The sequence below is a fragment of the Tachyglossus aculeatus genome, chromosome 13 (genome assembly GCF_015852505.1).
Source record: "Tachyglossus aculeatus isolate mTacAcu1 chromosome 13, mTacAcu1.pri, whole genome shotgun sequence".
In the NCBI taxonomy this organism is placed as follows: Eukaryota; Metazoa; Chordata; class Mammalia; order Monotremata; family Tachyglossidae; genus Tachyglossus; species Tachyglossus aculeatus.
In genome coordinates, this window is record NC_052078.1 from 24,824,231 (window position 1) to 24,838,552 (window position 14,322).

General features: G+C 51.2%; 1 protein-coding gene across 1 annotated transcript in view; it reads right to left on the bottom strand.

Annotated features, from left to right (window-relative positions):
* CUBN (cubilin) overlaps positions 1 to 14,322 on the bottom strand; it is a 288,242-nt gene that overhangs the window by 75,768 nt on the left and 198,152 nt on the right. Inside the window, 4 exon segments of the mRNA XM_038755639.1 lie at positions 2,083 to 2,280; positions 4,382 to 4,574; positions 7,320 to 7,504; positions 7,945 to 8,150. Coding sequence (XP_038611567.1) covers positions 2,083 to 2,280; positions 4,382 to 4,574; positions 7,320 to 7,504; positions 7,945 to 8,150 — 782 coding nt within the window.

Here is a 14,322-nt window from a genome sequence, read left to right on the forward strand (position 1 = left end):
CACACAGCAGACAAGTGGCAGAGCCAGGATTAGAACCCACATCCTCTAACTCTCAAGATGGGGCTGTTTCCACTAAGCCACGCCGCTACTTCTCTTGTCTTGTCTCTCCCCAACGCTTTGCTCATGTTGTCCCCAGAACCCGGACCTAACTTCTCCCTGCTATCTGGCAGATCTGCAAGAGGAGGTGGGAGGCCAAAGAGGAGCTGCAAAAGAGACTGATAGTGAGCTGCCAGGGAGATGGGTGGAAAATTGGAGAGGACAGCGTCAGTGGAGCCGAGGTTGGATAATGTTTGCAGAAGAAAGGTGTGGTCAACAGTGTTGAAGGAAGCTGAGAGGTTGAGGAGGATTAGGATTAGTAGAAGCCATTGGATTTGGCAAGAAGATCATTCGTGACTTTTGAGAGGGCGGTTTCTGCAGAGTGAAGGGGATGGAAGCCAGATTGGAGGGGTGGGGGTGGTCAAGGAAAGAATTAGGGGAGAAAAACTTGAGACAGCATGTGTAGAAAACTCACTCAAAGAGTTAGGAGAGAAGTGCTAGGAGGGAGATGTGGCAATAACTGGCAGAAGTCGTGGGGTTAAGGGAGGATTTTTTTTAGGATAGGGGAGATTTAAGCTTGTCTGAAAGCAGTGGGGAAGAAGCCACTGGGGAATGAACAGTTGAAAATGGCTGTCAGGGAGAGGAAAAAAGGAGGGGGCAATTGTTTTGATTCTCTGTGCCTCAGTGACCTCATCTGTAAAATGGGGATTAAGACTGTGAGCCACCCATGGGACAACCTGATCACCTTGTAACCTCCCCTCAGAACAGTGCTTTGCACATAGTAAGCGCTGCATAAATGCCACCATCATCACAAGGTGCAAAGCAATGGGTTTGGATATGCAGGGGGTGGATTTTGAGAGAAGGCAGGAGATCTCTTGAGATACTGCTGGGAAGGATGGAAGAGTTGAAGAAGGGGCAGGAAGAAGGAGGGACTGGAGAGGAGCAGGGGTGATTTTAGGGAGATCATGCCTGGTAGTTCCAATTTTTTCAATAAATTAGGTAGTTATTAGGGGCAAGGGAAGGGGGCAGTCGGGGGACGGGGTTTGAGGAGGAAGTTAAATGTCTGGAACACCTGGAGAGTGCAATGGTCCCAGAGAAGGCCCCTTGGAGGAAATAATAATAATGATGGCATTTATTAAGCGCTTACTATGTGCAGAGCACTGTTCTAAGCGCTGGGAGGATACAAGGTGATCACTTTGTCCCACATGGGGCTCACAGTCTTAATCTCCATTTTCCAGATGAGGTAACTGAGGCATACAAAAGTGAAGTGACTTGTCCAAATCGCACAGCTGACAATTGGCGGAGCCGGGATTTGAACCCGGGACCTCTGACTCCAAAGCCGGTGCTCTTTCCACGGAGCCATGCTGAAGTGTGACCTTAATCACGCTCTGAAGGTGGGGAGAGTAGCAGTATGGCTCAGTGGGAAAAGCCCGGGCTTGGGAGTCAGAGGTCATGGGCTCAAATCCCGGCTCCGCCACTTATCAGCTGTGTGACTTTGGGCAAGTCACTAATTTCTCTGGGCCTCAGTTACCTCATAATAATAATAATAATGGCATTTATTAAGCACTTACTACGTGCAAAGCACTGTTCTAAGCACTGGGGAGGTTACAAAGGTGATGAGGTCGTCCCTCGGGGGGCTCACAGTCTTAATCCCCATTTTCCAGATGAGGTAACTGAGGCCCAGAGAAGTGAAGTGACTTGCCCAAAGTCACACATCTGATGACTGGATTTGAACCCATGACCTCTGACTCCAAAGCCCCGGCTCTTTCCACTGAGCCACGCTGCTTCTCTGTAAAATGGGGACTAAGACTGTGAGCCCCACGTGGGACAACCTGCTCACCTTGTATCCTCCCCAGTGCTTAGAACAGTGCTTGGCACATAGTAAGTGCTTAACAAATGCCATTATTATTATTAGTAGCAGTAGTAGTAGTTGGACTTCTGGTCCCAGCTATGAAAAATGATTGGGAAGTAGAGAAAGGTGGGATCCGGGCCTGTCCCTCCCTCTGCTCGGCTTCCCCGGGACCCCAGAAAGGGTGCATTTCTTACCATCTCTGATGACGAGTTTGTCATAGTTGCATGTCTGGTGGGATTCGAGATCCAGAGAGAGCACATTCAGCTCCACCGTTGAGTCTGGAGCGTGGAGGAGCCAGGTGCAGTCTGCTCCGTTGCTGTAACCTCCCGGCCAGCCCGGAGAGAAGAAAAACACCGGGCTGTCTCCAGTGCGAAACACCCCCCCGCACGTTCCTGGGGATGACACCAGCCCATTACCTCACGGGAGAAGAACATCTGCCAGCCCTGAACCCAAGTGCTCAAGTCCCAAGCGTTAAATCTGAAAAATGCCTTTCTTCCCGTAGTCGGATTGTCCAGAGTCACTGGACAAACCCGAAAATTCGTCAAGATGGGACCCGCTCTGCTCTGGGCAACCAGCAGATATGATTGGGCCCCAAGTCCAGCGCTCAGAACAGTGCTTTGCACATAGTAAGCGCTTAATAAATGCCATCATTATCATTATTATTAAGTCTGCAGAGGAAACCAGAAGCCGTCCCCATTGCTGGGCTTGCTCAGGGGCAGAGTGGGGGTCCAGGAGATGAATCCAGCTGACACTGCTCCTATCCCCTGTTGGAGAGTGAATTTCAATCCTCTGGAATCATCAGCCAACTTGTACTTCCCAAGCGCTTAGTCCAGTGCTCTGCACACAGTAAGCGCTCAATAAATACGATTGAATAAATATACTCCACCTCTTTCATGTCCAACCATGAAAGCTAACTCAAAGCCCTCCACGGTGCAAAAATCCCATCGCGTCCGTCCCCCAGAGTTCCACAGCTTTCCTGACTCTCCCGCCTGGACTCTGAGCTCACCCTGCATCTCCGTGGTCTCCCCACATCCCACACCCTCTCCTCTTCTGTTTTCATTTCTATAACACGTTTTTCCGCATCTCCAGATCCTGCTGCAATTTCTGGGACTACTAGATTGGAGGGCCAGCGCTGGGCTTTGGCCCACTGGGGGAAGAGCATGTGGGGGAAGCAGGAAAGGAGGAGGGGGGAAGCACGGGAGAGCTGCAGATCAATGTCCCCGAGCTGCTCTTCCACTTATAATAATAATAATAATAATGGCATTTATTAAGCGCTTACTATGTGCAAAGCACTGTTCTAAGAACTGGGGAGGTTACAAGGTGATCAGGTTGTCCCATGGGGGGCTCACAGTCTTTATCCCCATTTTACAGTTGAGGGAACTGAGGCCCAGAGAAGTGAAGTGACTTGCCCAAAGTCACACAGCTGACAAGTGGCGGAGCCAGGATTTGAACCCATGACCTCCGACTCCAAAGCCCATGCTCTTTCCACTGAGCCAGGCTGCTTCTCTGCTTATCAGCCGTTTGACTTGGAGCAAGTCATTTCACTTCTCCACGCCTCAGTGACCTCATCTGGAAAACGGGGATGATGGCTGTGAGCCCCACGTGGGACAACCTGATTCATTCATTCATTCAATCATATTTATTGAGCGCTTACTGTGTGCAGAGCACTGTACTAAGCGCTTGGGAAGTACAAGTTGGCAACATACAGAGACGGTCCCTACCCAAACAGCGGGATTACCTCGTATCTACCCCAGCGCTTAGAACAGTGCTTGGCATGTAGAAAGCACGTAACAAATCCTACCATCCTCATCATCAAGGAAGCAGTCATTATAATAATAATAATAATGATGGCATTTATTAAGCGCTTACTATGTGCAACGTCACTGCAGCCAGTGTTGCAAAGCAGCAGTAGCCTCAAGGCCCATAATAATCGTGATGGCATTTATTAAGTGCTTACTATGTGCCAAGCACTGTCCTAAGTGCTGGGAAGGTTACAAGGTGATCAGGTGGTCCCACGGGGGGGCTCGCGGTCTTAATCCCCATTTTCCAGATGAGGTCACTGAGGCCCAGAGCAGTTAAGTGACTTGCCCAAAGCCACCCAGCTGACAGCTGGTGGATTTGAACCCATGACTTCTGACTCCAAAGCCCGGGCCCTTTCCACTGAGCCAGGGCTGTAGAAAGAAAGTTACGGTAACGGAAACAGGGTACAGTGGTGGGGCAGGAAAACTGTGTCAGTGAAGGACTTCTTCACTAGAGAATTCACACAGGCGAGTTGTTGTCAACTTGTACTTCCCAAGCGCTTAGTACAGTGCTCTACACACAGTAAGCGCTCAATAAATAAGATTGATTGAATGAATACGTAGTCAACGTATGTCTTCCCGGGGGCGATTTCGGCGGGCCATCGGTCAGCTGCCAGTCTGCCTTGCTTCCTCTGGCCCATCTGGCTCCCCCCTTCTCTTCAAGTCCACAGGCCCTGATGTGGACTTCACAAACCTGGAGTGATGGCGTCTGGGGGGCGTTCAGAAGATGCCACGAGGTGCCACTCCAGGAGGAAGCCCCTGCCGGTCCTAGAAGAGTCAGAGTGGAAGTGGAAGGTGATGGAGGGGCCCGAGGAGGCGAAGGCGGCGCCGGTGAAACCACAGTAGGTACCGATGAGGCGGGAGTGGATGCTGGGTCCGTCGTGGATCTGAGTGACAGTACAGGAGGAAGGCATTAGCTGGACTTCCCTTATCCTGCTCCGTCCATTCGTTCATTCAATCGCATCTATTGAGCGCTTACTGTGTGCAGAGCCCTGCACCAAGCGCTTGGGACGTCGGCAACGTACAGAGATGGTCCCTACCCAACAATGGGCTCACAGCCTGGAAGAAGCAGCAGCAGCGTGGCTCAGTGGAGAGAGCCCGGGCTTGGGAGTCAGAGGTCATGGGTTCGAATCCCAGATCCACCACTTGCCAGCTGGGTGACTTTGGGCGAGTCACTTAATTCCTCTGTGCCTCAGTTCCCTCACCCGTAAAATGGGGATGAAGACTGTGAGAAGAAGCAGCGTGGCTCAGTGGAGAGAGCCTGGGCTTGGGAGTCAGAGGTCATGGGTTTGATTCCTGGCTCCACCACTTGTCAGCTGGGTGACTTTGGGTGAGTCACTTAATTCCTCTGTGCCTCAGTTCCCTCATCCATAAAATGGAGATGAAGACTGTGAGCCCCACATGGGGCAACCTTGATTACCTTGTATCCCCCCACCCCCCTGCGCTTAGAACAGTGCTTGGCATGTAGTAGGCACTTAACAAATACCAATATTACTACTAGAATGGGGATACAGGCAACAGAACAAAACACATAGACAGGCTCGAGTGAGCTGGGTGCATTGGATGAAGCAGAGGCAAGGCAGATGGGATTTTAGGGGGATACAGCTGGGACGCCCCTTTTGGGTGCCCTTCTAGCCCCACGGTCCCCTTCCTTTATCTTGGGCCAGGGGCTTCCGTGGCCCTACTGCTTCCGTAGTGCGAGGAGGAGCAGTGAGTGGCTTGGTTCCCCGCACCAACCCACCGGTGGCCTTCACTTATCCTTCTCCATCGCCCCAAGAGTCCCTGTTCCTCTCCAAGCAGCATCCTGAGGCCGTCCACGGGTCCCGGCTCAGGTGAACCCCGCTGGGGGTGGGTGTCAGACAGTCACCCCCACTCCCCAGTGGCAGGGCCATTTAGGTGGCTCTCAGCAGCCCACACTCCATCTTTCGGGTGTGGTTCCGTCTGCTGGGGCAATCACAATGCGACAGGACCAGTGCAGGGATGGAGAGACTCTGTCCTCATGTTGCCTGATCCACATGAAGCCTAAAGCCAGGGCCTCCCTCAGGGGCCACCCAGGAGCAGAAGGCAGCCTGTAAGGGCAAGTAGGCTTCTGGGAAAAGATGTGCCACCCTGGGTGTCACTGGGCAATGCTGAGGCACTACATGGTCCCCTCTGGGAGCCAAACCTGTGCCCCTCAGCTCATCACTTTCTGTGGCTAACAGCCGGTGGCCAGAGGGGCTCCTAGCCTGGGACTGAAAGGGCCCGGAGTGGGTCTGACTGAAGAGACTGCCCCTCTGGGCCAAGGTAAGGGAATCCGGAAAAGGGGATAGGGAGCTTCCTGAGAAACCATTTTATAGATGAGGTAACTGAGGCACAGAGAAGTTAAGCGATTTGCCCAAGGTCACACAGTAGACAACTGGTGGAGCTAGTATTAGAACTCAGGCCCTCTGGCCCCCAGGCCCATGGTTTATCTGCTAGACTGAGCTGTTTCTGCCCTGAGAGAAGCGGCATGGCTGGAGAAGCAGTGTGGCTCATTCATTCAATCATATTTATTGAGCGCTTACTGTGTGCAGAGCACTGGACTAAGCGCTTAGCACTGTACTGCTCAGTGGAAAGAGCACCGGCTTGGGAGTTGGAGGTCATGGGTTCCAATCCCGGCTCCGCCACCTGTCAGCTGGGTGACTTTGGGCAAGTCACTTCACTTCTCTGGGCCTCAGTCACCTCATCTGGAAAATGGGGATTAAGACCGTGAGCCCCACGTGGGACAACCTGATTATCTTCTATCCCCCCCCCCGCCAAGTGCTTAGAACAGTGCTTGGCACATAGCGCTCAGTGGAAAGAGCCCGGGCTTTGGAGTCGGAGGTCATGGGTTCAAATCCCAGCTCCGCCAATTGTCAGCTGTGTGACTTTGGGCAAGCCACTTCACTTCTCTGGGCCTCAGTGACCACATCTGCAAAATGGGGATTGAGACTGTGAGCCTCCCGTGGGCCAAACTGATCACCCTGTAACCTCCTCAGCGCTTAGAACAGTGCTTTGCACCTACTAAGTGCTTAATAAATGCCATCATCATCACTATCATCAACAAATGCCATCATTATTGTCATTATGAGAGGGCCCATCCCTCCCTGGACAGCCATGCCCCCAGCAAACAGGAATTGCTCTGCTTTCCTGGAACTTCCCTGCCGGGAATCCAGCCTGCCTTTTCCTCCCTCCCCGAGGGTGCACTGAAGCGTGAAGAGTCCCGAGACAGAATTGGTGGTACTCCAGGCCGCTAAAGGCTGGGCCTGGAGCCTAAACTCAGAGCTCAGACTCTCAAGTGGGATAGTTGTCTAACTCCATCCCGAGCTCGGAGACTCTGAGCACAGGGGCTCAAAGAGGCCTCATTCATTCTAATCCGACCCTGCCACTTGTCCACTGTGTGACCTTGGTCAAGTCACTTGACTTCTCTGTGCCTCATCTGTAAAATGGGGATTGAGACTGTGAGCCCAGCACAATTTGCTTGTAACCACCCCGATGCTTAGTACGGTGCCTGGCACGTCGAAAGCCCTGAACAAATACCGTAATTATTATTCAGGCAAGCCAAGGCCGAAATCCAGCTGTGGGATTGGCTACCGGAGGCACTTTCTGTACCCTGAGTCCAAACGTCAACTCACCGATAACTTGTCGTAGTAACAGCCAGTTGACATTTCAATGTCTAGCTCCAGGATGGTCCCGTGGACAACCGAAGAGCTGTTGGCAATCACTGTCCAGCGATAATCCGAGTTGTGTGGGTAATTCTGGGGCCACAGCGGAGAGGCGATGCGTCCGTGGGAGCCCATGATGTTGTCATTGCCGAAGACTGGGAAATAAGGCAACATAGAGGGTTGTGAACCGGGACTCTCCTACTGGAACTTTCTCTACTGGGGGGTGGGAAATGGGAAAGGGAGCCGGTCACCCTGATGTTTTCAGAAATGCTGCTGGCTCTTGGGGAAGGGGAGTGGGTGGGGGGAACACCTTCTAACTGCCTGAATGGGAAGGGGGCTTGGATGGTGGTGGAGGGGAGATCCTAGGGCAGCAATACTGGAAACCTTGGGGAACTAGTCAATTTGTCCAGTTGGAGTATTTTCCAGCCTCAAAAACACCCTAGCAAAGAGGATGCTCGGGTTCCTGAGCGTCTTCCACCTTCTGGGCCCTACCCAAACCATGGCTGACGTACAAGTGAAACCGTATGGGGGTTAGGTGTGGGGCTTCTGTCTGTGCTATGGTAATTGGGGACCACCCTTCTGAATATTCACTTACCATGAGCAAACGTGGCCTGGAAACCTCGGCCTGTGACTGCTCCATCGGAGACAAATCTCACCCACAGGATATGACCCATACTGGATGAGTAGTTGTGCGGCAGGGTGCTGCCACAGAAGCGGCCTACCAGGTGGCCAGTGGCATTCCCTTCGCGGATCTCCACAAAATCCTTGCGGCAGTCTTGGCTCTGCTCCAGGTGGAACATCCTGGGGGAAACAGTGCTGATAGTGAGCGCTGAACCCCGGGACCCGAGGATGTGCCGGGGGAGGGCGGGAAGTGCAGAAGAGAGGGTCTGGGAATGCTTCTTGCAGCCTGAGTACTGCGGGAAGAGAGCCTGGCTGTTGTCCTTTACTGGCTGGGCCTGGTGAAGGAGCAGCCCGCGTCTCCCGGCCCGGCCCGGTCTCCCCCGTGCCCAGCCGGTGGCCGCTCATCTGGGTGGGATGTGGGATTTTTTGTCAACTGCAGGCTAAGCCACGGGATGGAGCAGGGCCAGCCTCCTCAAGGTCTACTAGATTTTGTCCCCCGGATGTCTCAGGGAGCAGAAATGATGCAAAACCTCAGAGGAAAAAGACCCTAAGCAGGCCCCTGCTTGGAGCAACAAGGTGGATTCTGGGTGACATCCAGATAGTCAGGGGCCGAGTTGAGATGGAAACCAAAGACAAAGCTGGGGAGACAGTGGGGAGCACTGGAGTGGCGGGGGGGACCTTCAGAGGTACAATGGGGAGACAGTGGGGACAAATGGGTGGGTGGCTGGGCTGGTTGTTGGGGCCTGCAGTTGGGTAGTGTCACCAGATAACAGCCAGATTTGAGTTCCTGCCAGCTTCCTAAACTCCCGGTGAAAGAATAAGTCACAGGAATAATTAATTGTGGTATTTGCCACCATACAGTTGTTATAATAATAATAATAATAATGGCATTTATTAAGTGCTTACTATGTGCAAAGCACTGTTCTAAGCACTGGGGAGGTTACAAGGTGATCAGGTTGTCCCTCGGAGGGCTCACGGTCTTCATCCCCATTTTCCAGATGAGGTCACTGAGGCCCAGAGAAGTGAAGTGACTTGCCCAAAGTCACCCAGCTGACAATTGGTGGAGCCGGGACTTTGACTCCAAAGCCCGGGCTCTTTCCACTGAGCCACACTGCTTCTCGTTATTATGGTAGGGAGAACAGTTATTGAATCCCCATTTTACAGATGAGGAAACGGAGGCACAGAGGGGTTAAGCGACTTGCCCAAGGTCGCACAGCAGAGCCCAAAATAGAACCCAGGTCCTCTGACTCCCAGCCGCATGGTTTTTCCACTAGGCTACACTGCTTCCCAGCAGGGAGGGCAGACCAGTGGGCCGGGGGCCGTGATTGGCAGAATGCGGGCAGTTCATGGGGTTAGAGAAAGGGTGAAGGTTTAGGGGAAATAATAATAATAATAATAATAATAATAATGATGGCATTTGCTTACTATGTGCAAAGCACTGCTCTAAGCGCTGGGGGGGATACAAGGTGATCAAGTTGTACCACGTGGGGCTCACAGTCTTAATCCCCATTTTACTGCTGAGGGAACTGAGGCTCAGAGAAGTTAAGTGACTTGCCCAAGGTCACACAGCAGACATGTGGCAGAGCCAGGTTTCGAACCAATCACCTCTGACTCCAAAGCCCGGGCTCTTTCCACTGAGCATTTAAATGTCCTTACAAAGCACAGATTCTTTTTAGATCTTGAGAAAAAGAGCCCCCAGCTCTGCTGCTGTTTGCGGCGCTGGGGAAACCAGTCTTGTAATTTTCACTAAATCCAGGGCTCAGAGGGCATTTATTCATTCATTCAATCGTATTTATTGAGCGCTGACTGTGTGCAGAGCACTGGACTAAGCGCTTGGGAAGTACAAGTCGGCAACATACAGAGACCGTCCCTACCCAGCAACGAGCTCACAGTCTAGAAGCGGGAGACAGACAACAAAACAAAACATGTAGACATCAGGAACCAAGCCATAAACTGGGCCCCGGCTCCTCAACCCTGAGGTCTTTCATCTTCTTTGGGGAAGCAGCGTGGCTCAGTGGGAACAGCCCGGGCTTTGAAGTCAGAGGTCACGGGTTCAAATTCCAGCTCCAGTCTTCATCCCCATTTTACAGCTGAGGGAACTGAGGCCCAGGGAAGTGAAGTAACTTGCCCAAAGTCACACAGCTGATGCGCTTTAGTTAAAAAGTAACTCGCAGGATTACTACTGCAGGATGACACTCATTAATCATTTTAAAAGGAACAAAATAGGATCCCTACCACCGGAATCTTTCTGTGTTCTATTCATTTCCTACCAGAAAAGGATTATTCAGTCCCCGGCCATCCCCTTTCCCCCGTTCGGAGGGTCAGTCTGCCCAACTCCTGCAGCCTGGGCTGGATGGTAACGGCTGTTTATCTGCTGTTGGTTGGCACCCTCCCATCCTTCCCTGGCTGCAATCTCCACCCCCGTGGGGCTCCTGGGCTGAGTTCACGGCTCTGCGAACAGTGCCGGGTAAAGTTCCTGACATAAAACTGGGGAAAGAGGACTCCATCTCGTTGCGCTTGTGGTTAGCTTTCAGTGCCCGTAGGACAGCAGTGACTCCCACCGTTGGGGGCTGAGGCCCTGCAACACAAAATGATCCCACCCTGCCAGTCCCCAAATATCTGTGATCCTGTGGAAACGTCCCTGTTTTTCAGCAAGGAGAGCTGGCAGAGTTCAAAATTAGCAGTTGGCTCCCGATAATCTTGGGCTTCAAGGGGATATGACTCAGAAACCCGCGGCTAGCGTTTCCTGAAAGCCCGTGGGTTTAAAGGTTAATGGGAACAGAGGTTGCCAGAATGAAAGCTCAGGCAGGTACTTCCAAGGACCGGAACGTTACAGCCTCCTCCTCTGCTGTGCCGGCCTTTGCGGGAGCCTGCATCGGGCCTGCATTGCAGAAGGAACCGTGCTTTAATGATAACAATAATCATTTTTATTATCAAAGAACCTGGGAAACACCCTTAAGTCTTGGGCTCAGTCCTGATCTAGGCCTCAGCCAGCCCCGCTTATCCTTGTCCGAAGGGATGGTGAGGAAAGAGAGGGTGACTTCAGAGCTGGAAAGCCTCTGGGAGGGGAATAATAATCATAACGGTAATAACAGTGCCATTTCTTAAGGGTTTACTATGTGCCAAACACTGGTTTAGCTACAATACAGCCCCATCACACACAGTCTCTGTCCCACTCAGTGCTCACAGCCTAAGTAGGAGGGACAACAGCTATTTGATCCTCACCTTACAGATGAGGAAACTGAGGCACCAAGAAGATATGTGTCCTGCCCGAGTTTAACAGAGCAGACAGGGGGCTGAGTCAGGATTAGGACTCGGGTCTCCTGGTTTCCAGGCTTGTAGTCTTTCCACTAGGCCATACTGCTTTTCTGAAGCATTTTAGGGGATTCAAATCCCCTAGGGTCCTCACAGGTGTGGGCAGCGACTCCCATTCCTGAGAACCAGGGCTGGCTTTAGATGGGAAGCAAGTGAGGTGATGTTTCGGGGCGGGCGTTATGGGGTTGAAGATGTAAAATCTCCCACCTTCAGGAGCGACACCTTTGTGGACAAAGGACTTTGGAAGCAAATGCAACCTGTGCGGACCAAAGGAGTGGGAAAGGGGATGCCCTGGAAAAAAGCACTCTAGATTCAGAGGTTTGAACAGACATCTTTGTGACGCACTGTGCTCTGCTGAATGCACACCCGGCGTCACATAATGATGTCATTCAAGAGTATGATACCATAATAATAATAATAATAATAATAATAATAATGACATTTGTTAAGCACTTACTATGTGCAAAGCACTGTTCTAAGCCCTGGAGAGGGATACAAGGTGATAATGATAATAATAATGTTGGTATTTGTTAAGCGCTTACTATGTGCCAAGCACTGTTCTAAGCACTGGGGGAGATACAAGGTAATCAAATTGTCCCACATGGGGCTTACAGTCTTCATCCCCATTTTCCAGATGAGGGAACTGAGGCCCGGAGAAGTGAAGTGACTTGCCCAAGGTCGCACAGCAGACACGTGGTGGAGCTGGGATTCGAACCCATGCCCTCTGACTCCCAAGCCGGGGATCTTTCCACTGAGCCACGCTGCTTCTCGACACTGATAATTCATTCATTCATTCAATCGTATTTATTGAGCGCTTACTGTGTGCAGAGCTCTTGGGAAGTACAAGTTGACAACATCTAGAGACAGGCCCTACCCAACAGCGGGCTCACAGTCTAGAAGGGGGAGACAGACAACAAGACAAAACATATTAACAAAATAAAATAAATAGAATAAATATGTATGTGTAGGTATAAATATGTGTAATGACACTGAAAGGAATGGAGAGAGAGGTGGCAAATTTTCCTTGCCCAAAGGTGCCCGGATGTCTGAAGCCAGCCCATCCAAGAGTGGCATCCTGAGCCGCTTTGTTCTCTACTCCGCTCCCGGCCCCCGGACCCATTCCGGACCATCAGTGGCAGAAAGAGAAACCCGGCACACACAGAATCTGAGAGGGTCCCAAGCAGCTAATAACAATCATTGTGGCATTTGTTAAGCGCTTACTATGGGCCAGGCACCGTCTTAAGGTCATGGGTTCTAATCCCTCTGGCTCCACCACCTATCTGCTGTGTGACCTTGGGCAAGTCACTTTACTTCCCCGTGCCTCAGTTACCTCATCTGGAAAATGGGGATTGAGACTGTGAGCCCCATGTGGGACAAGGGACCATGTCCAACCTAAAATGATTATTTCTGCCCCAGCACTTAGTACAGTGCCTGGCACTTGGTAAACACTTAACAAATGCCATAATTATTATTATAAGAACAGTATACAGTGCTTCGAACAGTGCTTGGGACATAGTAAGCACTTAAATACCATACTTGGAATTATTATTATTATTATTCTTATTATTATTATTATTATTATTATTATTATTATGGCTACACCCGGGGCAGGGACCTTGGCAGAGAGTCTACAAAAGGATCCCATTCCCTCTTCCCCATCGCCCACGAACCCTGGGCCAGCCCTGGGCCAAGGAGATGCTTCACACATGCATACAGAGAAGCAGTGTGGCTCAGTGGAAAGAGCCTGGGCTTTGGAGTCAGAGGTCATGGGTTTGATTCCTGGCTCTGCCACATGTCTGCTGTGTGACCTTGGGCAAGTCACTTCACTTCTCTGAGCCTCAGTTACCTCATCTGTAAAATGGGGATTAAGACTGTGAGCTCCACATGGGACAACCTGATCACTTTGTATCCCCCCCCAGCACTTAGAACAGTGCTTTGAACATAGTAAGAGCTTAACAAATGCCAACGTTATTATTGTTATTATATACACGCACATGCACGTCCCAGCCCCTGCAGAATGAAAAAGCAGAGGTGGAGGGGAAGGATAATGGGGAATCTGGGTCTCCACTCATGGATCATCCCAATCGGACTGGGATTCCTGCTGCCCCAGAATGGGCCCAGCCATCTCTGCCCGTATTGGGGATTAATTTCAAGTTTGGGAGACTCCTGTTCCACGCCAGAGAATCTGATGCGCTGGCAAAGATTTTCCGGTGGTTTTCTGGCAGCTTTTACGGCCCAAATTAGGCCCGGGGATGTGGCGTAGGAGACTTGGAGGGTGCCCCAGAAGGAGCCACTCTTGCGTGGGTCCTGTAGACATTTAGCGTGGCTCAGAGGAAAGAGCCCGGGCTTCAGAGTCAGAGTTCATGGGTTTGAATCCTGGCTCCACCAATTGTGAGCTGTGTGACTTTGGGCAACCCACCTCACTTCTCTGGGCCTCAGTTTCCTCATCTGTAAAATGGGGATTAAGACTGTGAGCCCCCCATGGGACAACCTGATCACCTTGTAACCTCCCCATCGCTTAGAACAGTGCTTTGCACATAGTAAGTGCTTAATAAATACCATTATTATTATTATTATTATTATTATTTAGCCAGTTTAACCAGACATTTAGCCAGGCATTTAACAGATTGGACTGTTCTAGAGGCCTCTCTTACCTTCCTATGAACTCTCTCCCAAGATTTAGTACAGTACTCGGCACCCAGTAAGTGCTTAATAAATACTATTATTACTTGCGACCAAAAGGGCCTTAGCTGATTAGACCCTGCCTCTTGTTTCAACCTTCCATCCCATGATGTGGGATGAGACTTGAGACGCTGGTCCCCACCTCGCTCTATCCTGGCCACTCTCCCCCACCACTGAGGCTCTAAATCCCCAGAAGACTTCTGACCTGCTTAACTGTGGAGCTCTCCCAAATTTCGGGTCATCATTGTTTCACCCTCAGTTCCAGCAACCCCCATTTTGACGCTCTTCTTTTAGGGCACTTCCCTGTTAGCACTATTTAATTTTCACGCCGCTAGTACTTACAGGATTCGCCAAC